This window comes from Syngnathoides biaculeatus, chromosome 9 (assembly GCF_019802595.1).
Source record: "Syngnathoides biaculeatus isolate LvHL_M chromosome 9, ASM1980259v1, whole genome shotgun sequence".
Taxonomy (NCBI): Eukaryota; Metazoa; Chordata; class Actinopteri; order Syngnathiformes; family Syngnathidae; genus Syngnathoides; species Syngnathoides biaculeatus.
The window spans coordinates 11,560,723-11,588,361 of record NC_084648.1 but is presented as its reverse complement, the minus strand read 5'-3'; the positions used below and the strand labels follow the sequence as shown (position 1 = coordinate 11,588,361).

The 27,639-nt window shown below is 41.9% G+C and overlaps 1 protein-coding gene across 1 annotated transcript in view; it reads left to right on the top strand.

The window, feature by feature from the left end:
- The window catches only part of inpp4b (inositol polyphosphate-4-phosphatase type II B), a 181,196-nt gene that overhangs the window by 76,116 nt on the left and 77,441 nt on the right, over positions 1-27,639 (top strand). The window contains 1 exon segment of the mRNA XM_061828785.1: positions 714-793. Within this exon segment, the coding sequence (XP_061684769.1) occupies positions 714-793 (80 nt within the window).

Genomic DNA, 27,639 nt, shown 5'->3' with positions numbered 1-27,639 from the left:
ACTTCCTGGAACTAAATTGTTGCAATTAAATATATTCAGCGATGGAGCTCTCAAATATTTATAGTTTCAGGGTAAAGTTCCACCATACCACCATATAGCTGCTGTTCATGATTCAAGATTTAATGACTTCTTGTTGCGGAGGATAGATAGAACGCTGGCGCGACAAGTCAACTAATTGTCAATTCTTTTCTTGTTAATTGGCCTGAGAAGATGCAGCTTTAGCGTTAATTAATTGGAAAAACTCAACAATGGGTTATTTGTTGTTTGTGTAATTGTTAGCCGGAATTAGCCACATTGCACAATCAAACGTATTTGGAGATGCTTTGCTGAATAGAAGCTACGGTAGTCATTTCTTACCAAAGCCCGTGGAACATGCTGCCATGTTTTAATTATGGTGTATCTTTATTCACCTTTTATCTTCGATTAATTAGGGCTCAGTATCCTTGGCACTGTTAAGCCAAGGTTTCTATACAGTTGAGTGTTTCGTTTTTCAACTTCCTCCAAATATGTCTGTGCTCACTTGTTTATTGATGGGCTCAGCCTCCTGCCTCCTTTCTTGACCCAATTGTAATATCTTGGGTTAGCTCGCGGGTTGTCTGCGTCCGAGCAAGTCAGAACATGGCGGAGAAAGTGAATGGTCAGGGTTGATCCAAAAGATGTGATGTATATTTAATTGTATTTATTTATTTTGTTTGTTTGTTTTGTTTACACAGGGCAGCTTCCTTGGCAGTGCCACATTTTCGGTGGCCGATCTGCTTCAGGCCAAAGATGAACGCCTGTCCTTGAGTCTGAGGTAGGCACAGCTTTCTCGCTTTTATTCGATCCATAAAATGTGTCAGCATCAGAAACGGCGTCAAGTCGAGTTTTTGTGGAACTGTAGTCGTGGGAAGCCACGTTTCCTGTAGGACTACAGGGCATAGCTTGACCTACAAAATTTTGTCACCAGTGATTCCAATAACATTTTACGAAGTAACGCATTAGTGTAATGTGATGACTTTTTAGAGTAACAGGTAAACTAACACATGACTATTTCCAGACAAGTAATCATCTTGAACTTAATTTTTCGTTCTACTGTGCATTGCTATTGTTGCATTGATGAGTTGCACAAGGCAAACGGAGGTTCCTTTGGTTTGCAGAAGAAGTTTTATTGGGCGTAGCAGCTTAAATAGGTTGCAAACTACCTTGTGATAAAGGTAAATCATACAACATACAACCTACAGTCAGGGTTTCAATAAATAAAAATACTGGGAAGTATGGTGCTTCACCATCTCCACACTATATGTATCTATCCATTAATTTTCTTTGCCTCTTATCCTCACAAGAGCTGCGGGGATCGCTGGAGCCTATCCCAGCTGTCAACGGGCAGGAGGCAGGGTACACCCTGAACTGGTCGCCAGCCAATCGCAGGGCACATGGAGACAGACAACCGCACTCCCAATTACACCTTGGGGCAATTTAGAGTGTCCAATTAATGTGGCATGTTTTGGGGATGTGGGACGAAACCGGGGAGAACATGCAAACTCCACGCAGGCGGGTCCGGGATTGAACCCAGGACCTCAGAACTGTGAGGACAACGCTTTTACCAGCTGACCTCGCTCTATCTATCTATCTATCTATCTATCTATCTATCTATCTATCTATCTATCTATCTATCTATCTATCTATCTATATCTATCTATCTATCTATCTCTATCTATCTATCTATCTATCTATCTATCTCTATCTATCTATCTATCTATCTATCTATCTATCTATCTATCTATCTATCTATCTATCTATCTATCTTCATTCCTCAGTAAAAAAAAAAAGTGTCGGGTTCCAAATATTTTATTTTTGCCGCCAGTGTACACAATTATTTCCACTTACAGTGTAAGTGTTGGTATAGGGTTGGAATGTTAGTATATATACTATAGATAGATAGAGAGAGAGAGAGAGAGAGAGAGAGAGAGAGTGCCAATAATGCCATTTCCGCTTCACCACATGGTTCCACTTTTCCTTGACTTCTCTGTGCATTTCAGTAAATAGCTCCTTTCAAATAACAGCCCCCCCCCCCAAAAAAAAAGAAAAAAATTCTATCTCCGAATCTGAACCGTCACTCCTGACCGCCGAGGACGAGCAGTCGCGGCTAAAATCTCCCATCGAAAAATGAGAAGTTGACAAGGGTTACCATGGTGACTGTTAAGAAACCCCAACTCTGAGTGCAACTGTGTAATTGAGTATGCACAATGCCTAATGGCTTTTTTAGCTAGAACGCTCCACGGAGGACTGTGGATGTTTTTGCATTAATCTGTCAGCTGATAAGATTTCACTCCCATTTGCATTGTCCCACCACGTGCAGTGGGGAAAATACGCCCCCTTTGGCAATTTTCTCTCTTTTGTTACGCTTTTCATTTCCTGTCAGGGATAGCAGGAACACGGGAATATAATTGTATCTCTCGCATAAACGACTATATAAAGCCGCTTTCCCTTATTTGCATATTGCCACGGATAGCGTGACAAAGTCCTGCTTAGAGACGGCGCAGAAGCCTTTCTTTTTAATAGCGGCGAGAAAATATTAATACCATACTGTATACAGTATATTGTTGTTCTTTTTAAGCTTTTACTCTGTATTGAGTGGTTAGCGGTGTTGGAGCTGCCTCTGACGGTAGATGTCACAAATTCATTTAGCTCTAATCTGGAGTGGGAGAAGTAATTAAATGATCATAAAAAACATTGCAAAACAGTTACTCGTCATTACTAAGTGGTCTAGAATGTTAATAAAATATCACAGTATAAATCATATGGATTATTTTTACGACAGTGTTGTTTCTTTGTCTGGTGAGTCAATGTCAGACCGGTATTTGAGGTCGATTACCAATTTTTCTGGATGTTTGAGTAAAAATCCACGAAGGAAATGGAAATATTGGGGTTTTGGGTAAAAACTGCCATTCATAAAAGCTTTGTAACCATTTTATTTGTTTAAGAGCTCAGCATGCAACCTGCTGCATGTTAACTTGAAAAGAAAAAAAAATGCATTTTAAGGCCAGCAGAAGAGGTTTTATTCAAAAATGTTGTTTTGTCTTCACTTGCTAGTTAACAGACAAAAACTACAATAGTGGGGAATGGCGCTCTTACATTTGTAGTTTCAGTAATGCAATAATGATTTTTCTACACTACTAATGATCAGAACAATGAAAAGAAGACTAACAAAAGAAGTTCCACTTTTGGTCTCGTAGCATGTCTCGGTCAAAATACACATAGGGTAAAAAAATTAGAGCCTACGTGTCAAACAGGTCCGTTGTTTTATTTAGGGGGAAGGGAGTACAGCCTTGGCTACTATGTCGACTAATTGTGACACTTGGGCGTTGTGGTGAAGCAAAGACGACTCAGTGTTGACACTTTGGTGACTAGCGCTAAATTAGTCACTTTTCCGACCCCGCTAGTGACTATTTCAAAACGACAAAGTGACTCGCAACCAACCTAACCGAACTCTTCTGGAGACAGAGTCGGGCGATGTTCGGAACTCTGCGTATAGACTACAAATGCGAGGTCCATGCTGGCTTTCCATCTATATTTCTGTCTCGCTTTTCCTCATTATAAATTCCATTTAGCACATAAACCACAGAAAATGGATGGACTAATTCCATGTAATTGGAGTAGATGCTCTCTTAATGATGCGGCGTAGCATGTTTGAGCGACATAAGGCCTAATGGCTCGTGGGTTATGTACGGCCCGCCAGAGCATTTGATGTGACTGCCATTCTAAAAACATTAACAAAAAAATCAATCAATCAAAATGCTCATCACTGTTGTTGGGCGGTAATTCTGAAAACATCACTTTTCTGGAAACAAAACAACACCGACGTGTTTATTTGCCCATTAACATTGCATCGTAGAAGAGAACAAGCCTTTTCTTTTTCAACCAAAGCTTCGTCAGTAAGTTCTAAAACTATCAGACCCACTGGTGACTCACCGGTAGTATCGATTTGGGGAGATTATATGAAATTGCCAAAAGTTGAACATGAGGTTTCGGCCTAACTCCAGCATCACCTTTCCGACCAGCGATCTAGATCTCCGCCCCCTTCTCTTACAGTCGCCATCTCCCACAAGCTTCCAAAATGGCGACTGAACAGAACAGGTTTGAAGTCGATTCTCTATCGCGTATTCCAGATAATATTGCGGTATGTTTTTTCCCAAATGCGTCAGACTTGTCAAAGAGAGTTTGACAGACAGGTCTCAACTATTTCACGCAAGGATATTGTACATGGAATTAAGATTTTGGACGGAGCAGGACGCAATGTCTGAGTTAGAGCGAAACATTGGCGATCGATGCAAAAAAAGTTCGACGCCTCACAAACTTCACATCGAAATCCAACAGGATAAAATAGTGGAATCGTACTGCGCATATAAAGCAGGGTGAGTATTTTTTACTTGGAAAGATCATGAGTAATATCATTGTAGTCTTTATAAATGAGTGGGTGTATTCATTTGACTTGGCTCGTAATGGAACCCAGTGCTCTGTCTTAAAAGTCTGATGTAAAACAAATAGGCAAATAGACATTTCTCTTGGATGACTTCGCGCATTTACTTATCCCCAACTGGACTCTTCGGCATAAAACATTACACACTTCATTCAGCAGGTCTGTGATACGCTAACAAAGTGAAAGTTGTTCTCCTGTAATGTATAAAGCACTGATAATAATCCAATCAAACTCAGAGAAGATACTTCTCCCTCGCTTACCTTTGAGCATACAGCCTTGTGTTTATTGATATTGTCCACATCTAGTTGTATGTGCGCTCTTCCACGAGCTTTAATCCATCGTAGACACTTCGTGTTTCAGGCTTTTGAAAATGAACCGAGCGGGCCCCTTGTAACCTAGCAGGATATCTTTCATCAGAATTGCGCATCTGAGGACCATTTTATTCGTAACATGAACTTTTCCAAGCGCATGCTACTGACAACCAGCATTGCTTGTGGAGCAATATGGCGACAGGGGCGTGTCAAGTCAGGGGTTAAGACAATGCAGCTATCTGATTGGCTAAATTTGGACGAGTGATTGACATGTCAAAAGGTCCATAATATATGTGGGATTATATATTTTTTGTATCAATTTAGTATGGCCCAGACAGGATAGAGTCTCGTCTGGACACCACTTTAAAGCATTTTAAGCGATAGAATCACATTTTCAACGTTTCGGTGCGCAAAAATAAGACAGCATACGTTGGGACATCTGTCATCGTTTCACTAAGCCCTCTTAAAAATGACTTTCTTTAACGAGTCATCGCCAGCTATTTGACCCGCGGATGAGCCTGTGAGTCACAGTTTATGTTCGCTCAGCCGGCCAAGCGGAGACGTGCAAGCGCTTCGGTTTGAGGAGGTGCCCGAAATCCAAAAGTTGCTGATCGCCGTAAATAGTAACCGGGAAGTGTTACACGTACTGTATATATCCATCCATCCATTTTCTTAGCCGCACGATGTTCGAAGGTGTGCAGACACGGGGAGAACATGCAAACTCCACACACGGAGGTCCGGGATTGAACAGTTGCGCCACCCTCATTAACGTATGTTGTTGCTTTACCGTACCAGCACGAGAGGCTATAACTAAGCGGCCAATAACAAGTACTGGTTAGATGCGTGCAAATTTCCCCTGCTGGTGAACGAGCCTCAACTGTGACAGCCACAGCTTTATCCTGTCAGGTTGACCCCACGGGAGGTTAAAGAAGGACAAAATTTGGGTGCGTTTTCTCAGTTTTGGTGCAGAACAAGTCGGCATCTTGGCTTAGCTAGAACGAATGGTCTGTAATGCTAAGAACCGGCGACGTCAGGGGCGGGGTCAAGGATGTTTCTTTCGGTTTGGCTCTGAAAGCTGGCACATATCCAGATTTTGCTTGGATTTCAAATATGTTCCTTATTTACAACTTTTTTTTTCACTTACTGTACAAAATATATGTAATAATAATATTACTTCACATTGGGAGGGTTTATTGTACGTATGAATTCTGAGGAGAGTCTTCCTTTAAGGAGGGGAAAAAATGGCTGCATTTATGCAACAACCATTACAAGCCTGATATTGGACAGGATGTAAATGGATTAGAATATAAAGAACGGCGTGTGCTCTACGTGGCCTACGTGGCATACTTTGCCCACAGCTGCTTTCGAGAGTGGCGCATCATCATCACTAGCGGCTTTCTAAATGCAATAGCACGGTCAGGGGGGGTCTCTGATGGTCTGCGGCATCCACACGCCCCCAAAAATGCCTCATTGCCAGCCTGCAAGAGACACAAAGACAACCGTTGCCGCAGAGCTCTCTCAATAATGCATGTTGTGTTTGCACACAGGAGGGAAATGACGTCCAGGGAGAGGAGGCCGTTCTTGCTCTCTGTGGTGATCTGTGGTCTTAAATGCTTGGATCGTGGCGAACATCCAAATCTGTGTACATCAAATATACATTACCGTCCATTTTCGGAGCAAATAAGTCCCACGGTGTGAACATTGACAGGCGGGCCCTCGTCTAAAGCGACGTTCTTTACGCAGCATAATTTGCGGAGTGTTGTTGATTTTTCACACCCCTGCTCGCATATTCATTGGAGTTCAGGAGAGTTTCCTGTAGAGCTTGGTGAGCATTTTGCATGTATTATCCTGTTGTGTGTACGAAACCCACGAGGGAATGACCCATAGCTGGCCCATAGTGTTGGGGAAGCATCCATGAATAGGACACAATTTAGAACTAAACTATTAATGTTCATAAAGTAGGGCTACACTTGCAGTGTCCCCAAAAGTGCTCCACATACCAAGAAGTTAAACTCCTGTTATCATTCGGCTTCAAAAACAAGAAATAATGTACCAAATTATGACAATTATTTTGGAATTCCCATTCCTGGTTTTGCTCCCAGCCTGAAGTTTACTCCTGTTAGAATAATACTGCACTGTCACGTGGAACCCGCTTTCGTCCAAATTTGGTCAATTTCATCGTTTGCTTTTTACGACTCAATAATATTGGTCAATACCCATATGAGTCTGTTTTAAAAAAAAAAAACTTGACTAAATTAAAAGTGTAGAAAACGCCTTGCTCTCTATCATAGGGGTCACCAACTCGGTGCCCGCGGGCGAATGGTGGCCCGCGAGGACTAGGGATCGCAAAATAACGCTTACTTTCATAATCGGTTTTAACCGAACACCTGTAGCAAAAAAAACGATTAACCGGTTTTAAAATCGGTACCATTGTGGTGTTTACATAATTCACCCGCGGGACCTCGAGTTGGGGTGCGGGGTTCCGCACGGACTGTTTTTGTTGTTGCTCTTCCGGAGTGACGAGTTCACAGAGTTCCCGCCGTTATGCGAGTAGTGTTTTGATGTCTGCCAATAAAACAAGTTTTGTTCCTGTGTCCGACACTCCGCCTCCGACTCCTTTTCTCCGGCGCTACACCATCGATCGTTAATTTACTCCGCGGTAATGGGGTAGTTTGTATACAATATTGACAAACAAGCTTGTTGAATGTGGCTTTCAACAACGCACTCGTGTAAGTTAAATTTTTGTTCTTTTTTTTGTAAAAATGTTTTAACGTTAACATTCTTGAAAAAAGTGGAAATGAGATTGAAAAAATAGCGCAATGTGGAATACCGGAACCGGAAGAAATTATTGGAAATTTTATCCGATTTCGAAAGTCCGATTACGGTTTCGGTTTTAAACAATCAAAAACCGGTTATAACCGATTAATTGTAACCGTTTGCGATCCCTAGCGAGGACCATATAAGGCACCCGCGAGGTATGTTCGAAAAATACCATAGGCCACAAATTGTTACTATTATTTGTGTTTTAAATTCTGAATCTAACTTGCTTACGTGAATTGAAATTTTAAAATACCTTTAATGTCATTTACTACAATAAATTAAAACGAAAATATTTTATGTACATGTAGTCTGAAATTTACCGCAAACAGGTCACGTAGCCCTTCATACGATCGGTGGTCACGAAGTAGCCCTCAGCCTCAAAAAGGTTGCTGAGCCCTGCTCTATGGCAATGTAATTTTGGGATTATGTGTATGTGATACAATGTTGACCTAATGACAAATGTGCAAGATTTAGAAAATATCGCAGATCAGATCAGTCAATGTTAAAAAGTCTGACAACATTCAAACAAAATCCAGTGTTTTTTTTTTTTTTGTGTGTGTTTAAAAGTTTAACAAAGGGTCTAATCTGTTCAAAATCTCACACAATCCAACAGATTGCACCACAACGGTAGAGCGGCCCATAACCAGAGAGAGCCAATCACAAGCATGGGTTTTAGAAGGAGGAAGCAATATGTGTCAAGTACAAGGCTGGACTACGGCCAAGAAGGGCGTGGCCTGGCCACCGCTCTGAGCGGTTTCATCTATGACACCTGTTGCTGGTCACAGCTGCTTCACATGAGGCACTGTGATTAGACCATGTATTTAAATTGGGGTTTTGTCAGTTGCCAGTTCGTTGAGTATGCTTTCCCGCAGTCAGGGTTATTCCGCCACTGCACCATTATAGTCCAGTCACGCTTTTGTGATGCTCGTTAGTTGTCTCATAGTTATCGGACATTATTGGTTTTTTTGGATCCTGCCTTTTGGATTGTGTTGTCGTGCACAACTTTAGTTTATAATAAAACCCATTGAACATCATGCCCTCGTCTTGGAGTCCTGGATATGGGTCCGCCTGTGCACCGTTGATTCGTGACAATTTGGAAAAAAAAAAAATCTGAGCATTTGCACTATTTTCAAATGTTAAAAAAAAACCTAACCATGGAAATTTCCAAAAGCAACTGTAATTTAATTACACATTTTTCTCTCAGTAATATATTGGATTACAATTACTTTTACATTATGTAATTAAATTTCGTAATCTTGTTATATGTCATTAGTTACGCCCAAGCACCAATACACTGTAGTCACTCCACAGTCTCCACTTTGCTCTTGGCCTGTATTCTCTTCCGTCTCGAACTACAGAAAACCTCGGTTCTCATCATTTGTGGTTGTTAGTGCATTCAATGGCATAGTTTTTCATGGATTCCCGTGATTTTGAGAGTAGAAACAGCCGTACCCTCTCGTGGTCTCGTGTCGCGGATTTCACTGTTATCGCTCAAGCGGAGGTTTCTCGCCGTGACCCACTTCTGGAGTTTAACATTTTATTTGAATGTGAATTTTAATGCTGGAGTTACAAGTGTGTGTGTGTCACAGCAAAGCCACATTATCACAGACCACTGCGTCTGCCGCCTTTCGCCATGGTTCGTTCATCCCCCCCCGTTGGGTCGAAGCATCTCCTCAAAAATTTAACCTGCTACCGTGCTCCCGTCATTCTCACTCGGCTGGTTTTGCAACGAATCCTCCATCGCTGATTATGTGTAAGCCGTAGCTAAAAGCCCATAGATGTACTGTCTGATCCTGTGTTAGTGTACTTGTGCTTCGCATTCCGCGGGGAGGAGAGTTAATCCAAAGCTAAATTCAAATTAATCACACTGTGGACGAAAACCAGCCGCTCATCTTCTTCGACATCCCGACAGAGTTGGCAAACCCCCGATCCCTCTGTGCACGCCCTACAAAAGGATGATCATACCAATGGAGGCAACATGTTTAATCTATTAATAATTTTGTGATTTACAGTTGGACAATTTATGTGAAAGTGCAGTCCTTTTAAAATGTCCAACCCTTTTGACATCGCAGTTGGCCTGGCCCCTCACCTCAGATACACACCCTTTTAAAAAGCCCGTTTATAGCCAACAAAGGGATCATGTTTAATCATCCAAGCATTATTTTTTTCAACGTTTCGATCTTCTATACCCACATATTTGGAATCCTCCACTACAACATCCCAACAGAGTTGGCATGCACCCTCTTCCCATAAACACCCTGTTTCTAATATCTATTTAGTATTATTCATTATTTGGTTATTTTTACTTTTTTTTTTTTTCCAGTATACATATCCAGGCAGCACGATGATTCAGCTGGTAAAGTGTTAGCCTCACAGTTCTGAGGACCCGGGTTCGAGCCCGGCCCCGCCTGTGTGGAGTTTCCATGTTCTCCCCGTGCCTGCGTGGGTTTCCTCCGGGTTCTCCAGTTTCCTCCCACATCCCAAAAACATGCAACATAATTGGACACTCTAAATTGCCCCTCGGTGTGATTGTGAGAGCGACTGTTTGTCTCCATGTGCCTTGCGATTGGCTGGCGACCAGTTCAGGGTGCACCCCGCCTCCTGCCCGTTGACAGCTGGGATAAGCTCCAGCATTCACTGCGACCCTCGTGAGGATAAGCGGCAAAGAAAATGGATAGATAGTTTACATCAGGGGTCACCAACGCGGTGCCCGCTTGCGCATGGTAGCCCGCGAAGACAATTTAAGGCATGTTCTAAAAATAGCACAGCTTTAAATTTTGAATCTGACTTGCGTATGTTATTTAAATTTTAAAAACACCTATAATGTCACATCGTACAAAAAATTAAAATGAAAGTATTTTATGTATAATGAAGTATGACTGAAGTTTGCTGCAAACAAGTCATGTACCCTTCGTACAATCAGTCCTCACGAAGTAGCCCTCAGCCTCAAAAAGGTTGATGACCCGTGGTTTACATATCCACCCATCCAATTGCCAAGCCGCTCATCCTCACAAGGGTCACAGCAGTACTGGAGCCTATCCCAGCTAACTTTGGGCAAAGAAGTCTCCCCACATTGAAAATCCCTAGCATAGACCCAGATTGCGATGTACTGAAATTTACGATACTATGGACAAAAAAAAATGGTTGAACCTTTTAATTGGTGCACACCTTAATGATTAGTGATAACTGTGGCCACCTTAAATATCTCCCCCCATAACCCCAATAGCTGCATGCTGGACTTGAGAATAAAATACATCTGTCATCTACTACACATATCCGAGGAGCTCCTCTATCTGCCAGCAAAATCGGGTTTGACTAGCTGGGCCAAATGTAGACGTGATGTTAGAAGGCACAAGTTTAGACCAACATCGTGTCACCAAATTGTCATTGTGCCGGGCGGCATAAGCCAAAAGGAAAAGAAGAAGACAAAATAGAGCCCTATATGTAAAAATCAGGAATAGAATCTAATTCCTTGCTATGAAATATTTTTCTTCAGATCGAATCTGCCGTCAGCAAACCTAAACCTTCCAAGAAAAACAAACAAACTCGAAAAAAAACTTTGGCATACCTCAGGTCGCTGTAACCCGGCAAATGAACACTGCTTTGAATTTTGGAACCTATTAAACACCCAGGCAGGATATTACGCATGACCTCCCCACCTTGGTGCACAACCTGGGAATGGGAGTCCGAAGGAAAGATTGCCTTCCTGTCCTTCGTGATGGAGTGGAATGAAAACTACTGCAAATCCAGTCTTTATTGCAAATTGACCGGACACACTCAGATAATAACTGTTTGTGCATTTCATACAATTTGTTGTCATCATTCTCCTGTCATCACTGGACAATTGCGGCATGTGGCTCCATTTATTAAACGTCTGCACCGTCTCATTTGTCCCCATCTCTCCATCCAGGGCATGTTAAGGCATCAAGGTGCGAGCTCTAGGTAGGATCTAATGAATGATTGACTCCACCAAATGGATCCTGCAATACCCCCCCCCCCCCCATACCTGCTTTATTAAGGATGTACGCTTTGAAAGCTCTTCATCATGAATGGCAGCGCCCGTTCAATTTAGCTCGGTTGTAATCACTCATAGCAGGTAATTAATGTAGCTTGTCTGAGTAATATTTCCTATTCCCCCCCTTCGGATGTCACGTAACTGCAGCTCTGGCCGAGTTAGTTATTTTCATATGCTGCCGGTGAGTCCCGGTGCCCGAGGGATCTGAAGGATTATGCAGAAGAACAGTGCGGGAATGAAGCAATTTAACGTTGAATAAAGGAGGGGTGGGGGTAAGAAGGCCATATGTGCATTTATTTCTGGCCAACTGAGTGCCACTTCTTGCCTTTGAGATGTATGTCGGGCGATTGCGCTGCCGCGTGGTGTATTCCTCTGCTTATGCTTGCGCGTGGGTTGGGCTCATTGTCACAAAAAAACACAAGAAGTGGTTGATGAGCAGACTGCAGAAATGGCTGTAAATGTTGGAAAAATGCAAATGGAAGCAAATGCCTTAATTTATTTTTTGAACATATTGGGCCAATTAGGATGATTCTGACTCTAATGCTTCTAAGGCCAGTAGTTGATGATGCCACTTGTGATAATTTACAAGGTGTGTAATAGTTCACATTTAGATTTTAATCATTCTTTGAACTGATGTGAACGTGAAAACGAATGGATGTTTGTTTCTAGGGATAGGCTCCCGCTCTCCAGCGACCCTTGTGAGGATAAGTAGCCCAGAAAATGGCCGGACGGATGGCTCGATCTATCTATCTTTGAACCCTAGATAGTCAAGACGCCCTGTTCTCAGATGTGGGAGATTAGCCCCGAAACATAACAGAGCCTCCATGTTTGACAGTAGGCTCCAGAATATTCTGATCGTTTTGAGATTTTCTTGAATCTGCACAGATAACCACAGAGCCAACATTTTCCCGCAAGATGTGTTGTTTTGTTTTATTGCACCTGGCACAAAGTTTCTTGAATCTAGGCTGGGTACAATGAAATTTAAAGACTGTCAAGGGATTCTGGAGTGAAATGTTTCTGAGCCTACTGTGAGACATGGAGGAGGTTCAGTCGTGTTCTTGGACTGTTCCATCTGGCACAGGTTGTCTTCGATTCGTGTGGGATTCGGGGAATTCTCAAGACTGTTATATTTTGGACATGGCTCTAGATTAACTATTTTGAATGTGTATACTTGGTTTGGAAGGTACTGTGCTTATTACATTTCCTCTCCTTTTCATTGTATTGCTGATAAATACTTCAGCAATACATGCAGAAATTGTGTGTGAACTGTGAAACTAGTCCCAAGTAATATTAGCAGATTTGTGTTCCCCGCATTTTGTGGGTATCGACACCAGAGTTTGCAGTTCATTGAGTTTGGCTCCCTGAAATACTTCAGCTCGTTCAACTTGTTGGAATTGATGTCAGTTGGCAAATGAGCCCATTTGGGCATTAGCGCCAACTGAGGTGAAGTGTGAAGCCGAAGTGTATCAGCAACAAAAAAAGATTTGTGAAATTAACAAAATCAGCAAATTTACTGCTTGCACATGCGTAAGTGGATGAAAAATGTTATTCTTACTATCTCAAAAGTCCATCAATCCATTTTCTGAGCTGCTTGTTCTCACGAGGATCGCAGGAGTGCTGGAACCAATCCCAGGAGGTGGGGTACACCCTGAACTGGTTGGCAGCCAATCGCAGGGCACATGGAGACAGACAACTGTCACACTCACAATCACACCTAGGGGCAATTTAGAGTCTCCAATTAATGCATGTTTTTGGGATGTGGGGGGGAAACCGCAGTGCCCGCAGAAAACCTACGCAGGCACATGGAGAACATGCAAACTCCACACAGACAGGGCTGGGATTGAGCCCGGGTCCTCAGAACTGTGAGGCCAACCCACTACAGCTGCTCCACTGTTCAGCTGTCTCAAACTTTAGGGGTAAATTTTGATGAATCCTAATTCTGGGGCTTGCTTTCGCTGCATTCGGCACAGAGTGTCTTGAATCTGTGTGTGGTACAATGAAATCACAAAATTGTCAAGACATTCTGGAACAAGATGTCAGAAAAGTCTCCACTGCAGGTCATATGTGTTAAGTTCAGTGAAAACAACTCCGGGCGATGTCCAAAGTATCAAAAACATCTGCGATGTCTTTCCCCAATATTATTTCTCAACTTTGCCATTTATTAAACATTTTTAGTCATCACTGCAACTTTTATGTTTAATTGATTGATCTTTTAGCTCTATATTGCAGCTTCTTCATCTTCTATTCCTTTCGGCTTGTCCCGTTATTTTCCATCTAAGCCTATCTCGTGCATCCTCCTCTCTAAGACCCACTGTCCTCACGTCCTCCGTCACAACTTCCATCAACCTTTTCTTTGGTCGTCCTCTCGCTCTTTTGCCTGGCAGCTCCATCCTCAGCACCCTTCTACCAATGTACACACTCTCTCGCCTCTGGACATGTCCAAGCCATCGAAGTCTGCTCTCTCGAACCTCATTTCCACACCATCCAACTTTGGCGGTACCTCTAATCTACATGTATTAAGAGTAAACAGGATCAGGGGTTAGCGGCAACATTTGTCAGTGAGGAGCACACTTATGTACACTTCCTGAAAAAAATACCGTGTCTGAAATGTAAACCAATATCTGCCATCTGTGTATTTGCCTTTGCCTTCCACACAGAAGCCAATGAAGAGTTGTTAGTGCCATTGCCAACCGCTTTTGCATCCACACAGCACAAACAACGCATTCCTCAATCAGATGATTAGTTGACGTCAGTGCCAGCATCCGGCGGGAAGTATAAAATAGCGTCAGACAACGACAATAGCTTTTGACACAAGATGGTGAGAGAAGGGAATGTTTAAGTTGACACCAGTGGTCCCGTAATTGTGGAATTCCCTCAAATGCCTCCCTCTGTTATGACTGCAATACTAACTCAGATGGCAGAAAATTGCTGAGGTGCTGTTTATACATAGTAAAACAATGTGTGAGAGTGTGGTAAAGAAGTGAAGAAACGGGTCCAAGCGGGGTGGAACAGTTGGCGGAAGGTGTCTGGTGTTGTATGCGACAGAAGAGTCTCGGCTAGGATGAAGGGCAAAGTTTATAAAACAGAGGTGATGTACGGATTAGAGACGGTGGCACTGAAGAAACAACAGGAAGCAGAACTGGAGGTAGCAGAAAAGAAGATGCTGAGGTTCTCGCTTGGAGTAAACAGGTTGGATAGGATTAGAAATGAGCTCATTAGAGGGACAGCCAAAATTGGATGTTTTGGAGGCAAGGTTCGAAAGTGCAGACTTGGATGGTTTGGATGTGTACAGAGGTGAGAGAGTGAGTATATTGGTAGAAGGGTGCTGAGGATGGAGCTGCCAGGCAAAAGAGCGAGAGGAAGACCAAAGAGAAGGTTTATGGACGTGGTGAGGGAAGACATGAGGACAGTGGGTGTTAGAGAGGAAGATGCAAGAGATGGGCTTAGATGGAAAAAGATGACACGCTGTGGCGGCCCCTAATGGGACAAGCCGAAAGGAAAAGAAGAAGAAGAAGAAAACAATGACACGAGGAAAAGCTGAGAATTCTTACAAATGCTGTGAAAGAGGCTTTAATTTTTCTCTTCTTATTGTATTTAGCTCCAGCCTTACAAACGTATTGTACAAATAGAAGCCCAATATGTTCTACTGTTGAGTAAATAATAACATAGTAACTCAAAAAAGGGCCAAGGAGTGAGTATTCGTTGTGAAATTTGTCAACTCTGGTCACAGGAATTGCCAAATGCCCTTACACGAAGAGAGTGTCGCACCTTTGTTACACCTCTTATCTCATTCCACCTCTGAAAATGAAAAATTGCCAGGGCTGTAGAAACCGAAGGTCAGTTAATAAAGATGACAAACCTGCCCCGGCATTACAAAATTCCACTTACACACAGTCATGTGCCGCCTCTGTTATGGCCTCCGATAGAGGAACGTTTTCAGGTCGTCCACGCGCCTGCCCGTTCTGCGAATGCGCTGTTTAGCCCAATTTACATTGTTCTGTTTAAAGATGACTTGTACTGTGCTTATTACCTCCGCTATGGGTAAGATTTTGAGTGACAAACACTTATTTCACAGTCTGCACTCGCTGCATAGCTCTTGTAATTATGGAACAAACAGCAAGAAGCAGCAACAGCGGGGAACACAGAATATAGACAATTAAATTAACAATCTCTCTACGGAGGACGCCAGAACGGGTACAAAAAAAAAAAGTTAGGAATAAAATATGTCTCATTAGCTCTGCGAATCATACCCAGAACATACGGCCCGATGTCCTCTCCGGAACCGGTAAACGCAATAACTAGATACAGTACAAGATGAGATGCAACGTTTTGGCTTTAATTTGGTAATATGTTATGATTACGTGCGGGAGAGCCACCGTGTGTGTCCCGGTTCCGCAGGTACTTGTGATGTATATCCTCTATTTAGAGCGTATGAATAGTGTTTGTGTTACACTGTGGAGTGTGTAAACACTCGTGTGACTGAAGGGATTTTGCAGGCAGGTGACAAGCCGGAAGCTACTGCAAGTCAGCGGCAGCTGGAAAATCGATAGTCTTATAACACATGTGTAGTTTTGTAATTATAATTATAAAGCTAAAATAATGGTTTGTGTCAGTGTCACTGTGGAAGAATAAACGGTAATAGCACTTGGTACGAGCACACAGTGAGATATTATTATATCTATATATTGTATATATATATATATATATATATATATATATATTATATATATATATTATAAATTTATCATTTTTTTTTTGTTTGTTCCACAAATGCATGCGTAAGAATGCTTTAATAAATGCTGTACCTCCAATTAGTTAGAGTAAGATAGTTGTAAGATAAGTTAGTTACTTCAGGTTAGTTGGTTTAACAAATTTGATTTGTACAGCTTTTGTCTGAAAAGGTCTCCATGATCCGTAATCAAATTTTGACCTACACTGTACAGCAGGGGTGCTCAATGCGCCAATCGCGATCGATCGCGAGGCAGTTTCGGTCGATCGCGACGGCGTGCCGAGAAAAAAATAAATGACATCACCCGTATTTTTTTTTTTTAACTTTAGATCGCCGCGCATGTGCAAACAACGACAGTACAGGAAAACACGCTGTCAATGAGTTTCCCCCCTATTTTAACCTCTCACTTGAGAAATCTTAAACATGAGTATGGATGCTGCAGTAAAGAAGACAAAAACGTATCACTTTCATACAGAATGGGAGGCGGACTTTTTTTTCATGATGTCATTTTCGAAGTGCGTTTGGCTCATCTGCCAGTGTAGCGAAATGTGTAACGGCATTTTCAAACTATTTATGGAAAACACGGCACCGACATTCTGACGAAAAGAAAGCTGAGAACGAGAAAAGTTAATGAACTAAAATCCCAATTGGCCGCACGGCAGTCACCGAGGCATCCTTCCCAGGTTCGTCACATCTCACGTAAAAGAGGCATAACTGACTCGTTGTTCCGATCTTTTAAAAATAAGGCGGAAATATTATCTTCAATAAAATCTCTGCAGCTGTAAAGGAGTACAGTTATACGGCGCTGTGAAGCCATGGCTGATGTGCGGAAGGACATCGGAGATTGTGAGTGTTTTCCACTGCAGTTGGACGAATCCACTGACGTGAGTGACACAGCCCAGGTGTGCATTTTCATGCGTATGGCGTTTAGTCATCATCAACGTGAACTCAGATAGTTAGAAAAAAATGTTTAAAGTTAATATGTTGTGTAATATTGACTCATGCGGTTATGCAAGGCACACAAAAATACATTTACACATAAAGAATCCTCAATATACCTTTAAATAAATGTGTTTTGCATTTTTGTAGTGGGTAGAACTTTGTGACTTGATCATTCTATTTCATCATTGGTCATTCTAAAAAAAAAAAAAAAAAAAAAAAAAAAAAAAAAAAAAATCAATCGCGAGTGGCTGGATGCTTGAGAAGTAGATCTTGGGGTAAAAAAGTCTGGGCACCCCTGCTGTACAGCATAGATGTCAAACCCATCACTCAGGGATCAGACTTGGCCTGCTACATAATTTTTTTGGGCCTCTGAAAGCAAATCATGTGTCGACATTGTCTCTTGCTAAAATACCCAAATTGTAATTTTTCTTCACTTATAATAATGAACTATTGCAAGCTTTTGTTGTTTCTAATCCTCCTTTTAAAATTAACTGAATAATAGAAAAAAAAACACTTTTTACTGGCTTCTGATTTAAAAATCCAGTTAATCATTCATTTCATGTGTATGTATAATAATATGACGCAATCTTGCATTTGCACGGGTTCAGAGTCATAGCGGCTCTCCGAGGGAAATAATCACGACGATTTGGCCCACAACAAAGATGAGTTTGACAATCTGGCTCATGAGCCTGGTTATCGGCGAAGTTTTAGTTTGATAGAGATCCAAATTTTGGGATTTCTTTCGGCCTTGGGGGAGTTCAACGCACCAATGCGAGCTATTCTACCGTTTGTTATTATGTCCTAATTCCAGAACGCTGCACCTTCATGCATATTATTAAGCGCACCGTGACTCATCGCACCATAATGACGGAGTTTGGGGTATTATTATATAATGCTTTTACCCCACCCCCACCCCATTTGAATTTTGCTGCAGCTGTTGCCACAGTCTGGTTGGCTGGCTTTATGTTCTGGCAAATTGCTTCAGCATTATTAATTTATATCCATATGGCAATGCATAATAGTTTGGTGGCGATTGTCAGCTAATCTACTGTCACCTTAAGTGTCCTGGCTAAGAAAACACAGCGGTGCTATTGTTCTCAACTTCCTGTTCATGCACTCGATTTTCCCGTAAAACTGTGACTTTTGGTTAGCTAGACTTTTAGTTAGCTAGTCAGTCATACAAATACAAATATTTGAATGTTAAAAAAAATGCCCAATTGCTTATTTTGTTACTTCATAATCTGGGTGTCGGGCGGGCACACTTTGGTGTTGATGGGACCTACTGTTGCCATTACAGTCTTGGTGCAGGGTAACATTATTGTATTTATTGTTACATCTCTCTTCCTATACCAGGTTGTATTTTTTCCCCCCGTATGACATCCGGAAGGAGCCTAAGCAGAATGCTGATGAGCCACCTTGTCTATAGCGATAACAGCCGAGCCGTTAAAACGTAGAGAGAGGAAGTGCCTCGCCCCGCCGTCCGTAACCCGATTTGGGGAAAAGCGCATGCAGCCACGACTGACCTTTCTTATCGTGTTCCTGCGAGTGACAGCGAGAAGGTCCCCTCGGGGAGACTCGGCCCGAGACTGGCCAGCTTCTTATCTGATGTTTGGGCCACACCGCATCACGGAGCAGCACTTTGTGGTGCCGTAATTACCTCCGCCAAGTGCCAACGTCACAAGATGAGAGGTGCTGTTTTCATCTACATTTGAGGTTCTCAGCTGAGTGAGTTACCGTATTTCCTAAAAAAAAAAAAACTGTCCCGGGCCTGTAGAAAGTGTACCAGATTTTCTCAAATGGGACGTTAGCGAATTTACAGCCTTTATTAGCGAGAAGGAATGAATGAGAGGGGACCAAGATTATAATGTCCATCTGTCAACAATGCACCATGGTATGAGTCGATTAAGAAACGTGTGAACTTTCAATAGATGATACAATGATTTGCAAATCATTCATAACATATACTATTTACAATGAAGAAAATAAGTATTCCAACACCCTACTGTATTGCAAGTTCTCCCACTTAGAAATCATGGATTTGTCTGAAATTTTCATCGTAGGTGAATGTCCACTGTGAGAGAGATAATCTAAAAAGAGAAATCCAGAAATCACAATGTATGATTTTTTAACGATTTGTGTGATACAGTTGCAAATAAGTACTTGAACACCTGCCTATCAGCTAGAATTCTGAGACTCAAAGACCTGGTACTCCGCCTTGAAAAGTCCACCTCCACTCCATGTATTATCCTGAATCAGATGCACCTGTGTGAGGTCGTTTGTTGCACAAAGACACCTGTCCACCCCATACAATCAGTAAGACTCAAATGTGTAACATGGCCAAGATCAAAGAGTTGTCCAAAGACTGGACCAGAGACAAAATTGTACAACTCCAGACCTGAACCTAATAGAAAATCTTTGGAGGGAGCTGAAACTCTGTGTTTCTCAGCGACAGCCCAGAAACTTGTTTAATCTAGAGAAGATCTGTGTGGAGGAGTGGGCCAAAATCCCTCCTGCAGTGTGTGCAAACCTGGTGAACAACTACAGGAAACATTTGACCTCTGTACTTGCAAAAAAAAAAAGGGCTACTGTACCACATATAAACATTGGTTTTCTCAGGTGTTCAAATACTTATTTGCAGCTGTATCACACAAATAAATTGTTAAAAAAAAAAATCACACTCTGTGATTTCTGGATTTTTCTTTTTACATACACCTACAATGAAAATTTCAGACCCCCTCCATGATTTCTAAGTGGGAGAACTTGCAATATAGCAAGGGGTTCAAATACTTATTTTCTCCACTGTATGTACTATACATGATTTTTACATGCATCAACAACTTGAGGGGTTAATCATACTTCATTTCATCACATTTGAGCTAAATTTAGCCTTCCCGGTGCGAACCTCCCACAGAGCAATGCCATTTTTTCAGTTCAATTGAATTTTCCATGTTTTTCTTTTCTTCAAACTGAAACATCTTGAGTTGCCAAAACTTTTGTTCACAGTGTTTCCCATGTTACAACTCATGTTTCACACTAGCGGTGGGAAAGAACAGATTCCTTTACTGAAGTCCAGTACTTTGAGCTCTGCCATTCACAGGCTGCCAAACCCTGGTCCAATAGTGAAGATCTGCGAATTATTGGTGCCTTCCCAAACGGGGTTTGTAACCGGGAATAGATGGCAAAAGATGGGGGCAAAACATTTAAAAGCAGAGACAATCATAAAGCATCAACACCATATAACTAACATTAATCATGACTTTATTCAGTAATTGAATTATTCAACACAAACAAACCACCTGCAGGAGTCTCACCAATAGCACTAGCTAGCATACCAGCCTAAAAAAAACATGCTAGTACAAAGTGATATGACGTCAACAAGGGCAAACAAATATGGGAACCAGTACTTAACCAGCACATCTTTTATTATTTACATACAATCATAAAAGTTACATGTACAGCAAATTAGGCTGCACGCAGTATTAGTAGCAACGCAGATGGAGAAGCAGAAACAACCGGAGCTGCTATGGACGCTCTTTTTGTTTTTTGTTTTTTTTTTAAACAAAGGAATTTGATATCGACAGCACTGGGGGCGACTAGTTAGAGCATCTGCCTCTCAGTTCTGAGAACCGGTCTTCAAATTCCGGCCCCGCCTGTTTGGAGTTTACATGTTCTCCCCGTCCCTATGTGGGTTTTCTCCAGGAAATCCGGTTTCCTCCAACTTCCCCAAAACATGCACAAATTTAAGACTCTAGGATAGGCTCCAGAACTCCCCCAGCCCTTGTGAGGATAAGCGGCACAGATAATGGCTACAGGGACGAATGGATGGATGGACTTTGATGTGGGGTTTGCCAAGGAACAGTGAATGAAAACATGGACTGCTTCGTTAGCTTCTCTCACCACGCTATCCGCCGACTGGCTCGCAGCCATACGATATGTGTTCATAAAGTTTTTGTATGTTTAATTTTTTTTTGTATTACATTATTGCTGTTGACTCTGTCATGTTTTCTTTTTATTTCATCACCCATTCTGTCAAGCTGCACTGTACTGCAGATAAAACGCTGTTTTGGTATTCAAGATCACTGTTGTGATTTTGACGCTCGCTCATTCAGATTTTTCACCTTAACAGCTTTGTCGGCGCTGCCTTCCTTTCCTCACTTTCATTGCCACAGCGTCCCTGTGGATTATGGGACCTGCCAAGTGTGTTAGCACAGTTCCCCGCTGTATGTTGTGTGTGTTTTGTGTGCGCTCGTTTGGCGAAATCTCGGATCATTTTTTCTCATTCGCTCGCATCACCTTTTGGAGTCAACAGAGCACAGAGTGACCGCCAATGTCAACAAAACATCGCTTCGTTTGAAATACACACACAAACACACACAGTTTCTCCTTCAAGCATTCACAAATATGCACAGAAACTGCAAGACTGACCAGAATACAGATGAAGACTGCGAGGTGAACTTTTCACACTCGCTTTTATGTTCCCATTCATTCATTCAATGTTCTGTCAACTCAGAACATTCTGTGAATGTCACACTTGTGAGAGGGTCACGTAAATTCACCATCTCCTACCCACTTTATTTACCAAGAGTACTAAAAAATCAGACGCGTTTTTTTTTTATACAGTGTGAGTAAAATGGGCGGCCGCCAGGGGTGGAATTTTGTAGGGGCGGCACTCCCAACCTCCCTGTTGATGATTAGCCAAAAGAGCAACAACGACAAGTTGAGAGATCAAAAGATCATAAACGTCACCATGTGCTGTACATGTACTTACAGAGTTGTGAGTCACACTGGATTTCTATTTGCGGATTTTTTTCACATTAAGAAGTTGATGTGAAAACGCTTTCACCCGACATGACGCGCGCTCCGATGGTCCCTGGATGCTTTCCATTTTTAGCTGTGTTCTACAAAGATTGAATGATTCAAACCATCGTGCTCAGCAATCTCTGAGCCGGCACAATTCATTAGCCCTAGATAAGGCCCCTCTTGCGCTTTGACGTCACTTCCTGTCTGCATCTCAAAATGATTTAGCCCAATATGGTCTCGCCCTACCTTTGAGGACATTATTAGTTAGCAATTTGTCTATGACAAAGTACCAAGAGAGGACCTGTGGTACTGCATGCGTAAGTCTGGTGTGGCGGAGAAATGTTACAATAGTACAGGACATGTATGATGGTAGCAGAACAATGGTGAGGTGTGCCTTAGGTGTGACAGAGGAATTTAAGGTGGAGGTGGGACTGCATCAGGGATCAACTCTGAGCCCTTTCCTGTTTGCAGTGGTAATGGATAAGTTGACAGATGAGGTTAGACTGGAATCCCCTTGGACCATGATGTTCGCAGATGATATTGTGATATGCAATGAAAGTAGGGAGCAGGCAGAGGAACAATTACAAAGCTGGAGACACGCGCTGGAAAGGTGAGGAATGAAGATTAGCCGAAGTAAAACAGAATATATGTGCATGAATATGAGGGGTGGAGGAGGAAGAGTGAGGCTCCAGGGAGAAGTGATAGCGAGGGTGGAGGACTTCAAATATTTAGGGTCAACAATCCAGAACAATGGAGAATGTGGTAAGGAAGTGAAGAAACAGGTCCAAGCGGGGTGGAACAGCTGTCGGAAGGTGTCTGGTGTGTTATGTGACAGAAGAGTCTCCGGTAGAATGAAGGGCAAAGTTTATAAAACAGTGGTCAGGCCGGCCATGATGTCCAGATTAGAGACGGTGGCACTGAAGACATAACAGGAATCTGAACTGGAGGTGGCAGAAATGAAGATGTTGAGGTTCTCGCTCGGAGTGACCAGGTTGGATAGGATTAGAAATGAGCTCATTAGAGGGACAGCCAAAGTTGGATGTTTTGGAGACACCGTTAGAGGGAGCAGATTTCGATGGTTTGGACGTGTTCAGAGGCGAGAGGGTGACTATATTGGTAGAAGGGTGCTAAGGATGGAGCTGCGAGGCAAAAGAGCGAGAGGAAGACCTAAAAGAAGGTTGATGGATGTGGTGAGGGAGGACATGAGGGCAGTTGGGGTTAGAGAGGAAGATGCAGGAGATAGATGACACACTGTGGCGGCCCCTAACGGGACAAGCTGTAAGGAAAAGAAGATTTGTAAGACTGCTATGTTTTTACTAGTGCATGCTAGATATTGCTTTAATAAAATTGGAGCTTTAATTCCCTTTTAAAAAAGTAGAGGTTTCTCTGTGATTTCCTCATGGAGTAGCTGGGAATCGAACCAGTGCCTTTCCTGCGTACTCCTCCGCAACACACGTACTGGTACAAATGTGATGCTATTGTCTCCAAAAACACCTCCAGTTAAAGCGAATCAATAGTCTATTTGTAAGTATAGTAAAGCGGTTGTTCTGGATTAATGGGATTAGCGGTGTGTGAGCAAACGCTAATGATTGAGCAACTCAATAAAGAGAAGAGAAAATCTTCAGATCCAACATTTTGTTGCAATCTTATCCCGTCTCTCCTGTGGACAATAAAAGCAGCGCCACAACAACGGGCGAAAGGCTGCCGGACTCTTGTAAAGCACAGGCACATATTAAAACCCTTTATCAAGAGTCTCAGTCCTTGAAAATGTTAGTCGATAAAATGTCCTTTGCTCGGGTGTCGCGTTTTCTTTTTGTCGTTGTTTTTATTAAGTTAAAACACGTGCTCGTACCTGTTGTTCTTTTGCGGCAACAACCTCAACAATAGACACTTTGTAGGTATAATGAATGAGTTTTTTTTTTTTTTTTTTTTTTTTTTTTGCGCTGTTGGAAGGCACTTCCCGGACAGCTTCAAAGAACTCCGGATGAAATTGTCTCTGATGTTCATAAAAACATGTATGCAGGCGCCCAATTGTTATAGATATTAAGAAAAACACATTTATTAATCCCACTGATGTATAAATTGCCTTTGATAGCTGTGGAAATGAAAGTTTGGTAAGTGTGGGACTTTGTTGAAGATTAAATGCTCCTTAAAGTTTCACGGCTAAATTGTCTTTGATGTCTACAAAAATACAAACGTTAGCTTCGTTGAAGACTACTGCCACCATCATGACAAAAATTGAAAATCAGCAGCGTAAACGGGCCTATATGTTTATTAAAAGATAAACATTTATATTTGCCAAAAGTATATTTATTTTTGTAAGCCACTGTAACACAAAAGATACTTAATGATTCAGTTAAAATGTATTATCAATTTTACATAATGTAGTGGAGTTTTGATACTTTTGCAAGAAACATGGAATCGGCGCATATGATTTGGTTTTGGAGGTTACATATTGTATACATAATGATGTGGCGGGGTGGATCTGGCCCTAATCTGACACCTACGAATAACATGTCAAGTTGATTGAATGACTAAACTAGATCGTATGGGATTTTTATGATAATCACATTAAGTTCATCCAAGACTAAATTGTTTGCAAAAATATGTTCACTGACAATTCTAAACCATGTTGGATCTTTACAAAAACATCCACAATCGAGTCTGTTGACGACTAGTTTAACCACAACGTTCATTAAAACACATTAAATCCATACAAGACTAAAAATACAACAGTAGATTGAGTTGTTAACTAACTATATTAGTGCTAACTCTAAATTGGATTTCATGTTTATGAAAACGCACATGAGATTTGTTGATGACTTTAAATTGCCTTTAAACTGCCTAAATAAAAAAACATTGCTTTCAAAAAAATGTTTATTGAATTTATTGAAGACACTAAATTGTCTTGATCACCACAATGTCTCATTCTCACTCCTCATCATACTTTCCAGCCATCGACCGTTAGCAGGCTAACGGCTACCTCCCGCGTTCCGCGTTAGCTCATTAGTGACTGTCTCAGGTCTTTGCGCTGTTAGCTTCCTTTTTCGGGAGCAATTATAGCATCCAAAGCATCTGTTTAACGAGGATCATATCAATCTATCTTTTTTTTATATGTGTAAAAATAATCAGGAGGCATCCGTGGCTCATTAGCGGTGACGTTTACCCTCCCTGCTCACTACACTTAAAAGTCACTCGTTTCTCTGAACGGGACACATGCTCCATTTTCATTTGGTGCATCGCTAGCTTGGTTTAACCCCACGTAACCCTGAAGTGTTGCAGATGCGCGGCAGTGAAGGTCGCCGGCCATCGTCTCGCTGGATTGTCATTGATAGGCACTTAGCTCGTCGAGCGTGTCCGAGGCTACAGTGTAATTGTGGCGTTAACGTCGGGAAACATGACGCGTTTAATTCACACGGCCCACTTTGTGTCTTGGGTCAAATCCAAATGACTTGGTGAATCATTGTAAAGACTTTTCTGATTTACTCGCAATCATTGTTTTGTGTTTGTTTTGGTTTCCTTTTGTAAAATTTGCTACAAAATCCGTATGAATTTTTTGTTGAATTGCTCTATACTTAATTTTATTCACTTGTTGCTATGACTTTATCAAACTCCCTATTACAGTGAAGAAAATGAGTATTTGAATACTTTGCTATATTGCTAGTTCTCCCACTTAGAAATCATGGAGGGGTCTGAAATTGTCACCGTAGGTGCATGTCCACTGTCAGAGATATAATCTAAAAACAAAAATCCAGAAATCACAATGTAATTTTTTTTAACGATTTATTTGTGTGATACAGTTGCAAATAAGTATTTGAACACCTGAGAAAACCAATGTTAATATTTGGTACAGTAGCCTTTGTTTGCAATTACAGAGGTCAAAGGTTTCCTGTAGTTGTTCACCAGGTTTGCACACACTGCAGGAGAGATTTTGGCCCACTCCTCCACACAGATCTTCTCTAGATCAGACAGGTTTCTGGGCTGTTGCTGAGAAACACAAAGTTTCAGCACCCTCCAAAGATTTTCTTTTGTGATGAGGTCTGGAGACTGGCGAGGCGACGGCAGAACCTTCATATGCTTCTTACGGAACCACTCCTTGTTTTTCTCTGGGTGCGTGCTTCGGGTCATTGTCATGTTGAAAGACCCAGCCACGACCCATCTTCAATGCTGTGACTGAGGGAAAGAGATTGTTCCCCAAAATCCCACAATACATGGCCGCGGTCATCCTCTCCTTAATACAGTGCAGTCGTCCTGTCCCATGTGCAGAAAAACACCCCCAAAAGCATGATGCTACCACCCCCATGCTTCACAGTAGGGATGGTGTTCTTGGGATGGAACTCATCATTCATCTTCCTCCAAACACCGTGGGTGTAATTATGACCAAAAACTTCCATTTTGGTCTCACCAGACCACCAAACATTCTCCCATGACTCCTCTGTATCATCCAAATGGTCATTGGCAAACTTAAGACGGGCCTTGACATGTGCTGGTTTAAGCAGGGGAACCTTCTGTGCTATGCATGATTTCAAACCATGACGTCTTAGTGTATTACCAACAGTCACCTTGGAAACGGTGATCCCAGCTCTTTTCAGGTCATTGACCAAGTCCTGTTGTGTCGTCCTGGGCTGATTTCCTCACCTTTGAGACCCCACGAGGTGATATCTTGCATTGGGCTCCACTCCGATTGAGATTGACCGTCATGTTTAGCTTTAGAAAATTGCCATTTTCTAATGATTGCTCTAACAGTGGACCTTTTTCCACCGAGCTGCTTGGCAATTTCTTCGTAGCGCTTTCCAGCCGTCTGGAGTTATACAATTTTGTCTCTGGTGTCTTTGTACAGCTCTTTGTTCTTGACCATGTTACAAGTTTGAGTCTTACTGATTGTATGGTGTGGACAGATGTCTTTATGCAGCCAACGACCTCACACGAGTGCATCTGATTCAGGATAATACATGGAGTGGAAGTGGACTTTTAAAGGCGGACTAACAAGTCTTTGAGGGTCAGAATTCTAGCTGATAGACAGGTGTTCAAATACTTATTTACTGTTCTATCACACAAATCGTTAAAAATAAATCATACATTGTGATTTCAGGATTTTTCTTTTTAGATCTCACTCTCAGTGGACATGCACCTATGATGAAAATTTCAGAGTCCTCCATGATAGTGTGCTAACTTGCAATATAGTTGGGAGGTTCAAATACTTATTTATACAACGCGAATTATTGTTGCCTTTTAGTGAAAAATAAAATCATAATGATAAAATTTAGGCAATTTTCTGTCAAAACGTATGAAAAATAACATGCATAAAACGTCCCAGGTTATTTATATTTTGTTCACCACCGCAGCAGTGATTTTGTTTTTGTGTAAAAATGAGCTAAAATTATTCCTACAAGTGTCATGTTCAACCAAAGAACAAAACAAAACACACGTCATGTGTCACGCCTGTTGCTCCCTCCGTTATTGCTGAGTCATACACGTCGGTCATCCCGCTTGAACGTTGAGCCGAAAGCTGCATTACGACGAGTCTCGTATCTGTCCTCAGTGAATGCCATCCGTCGCTATA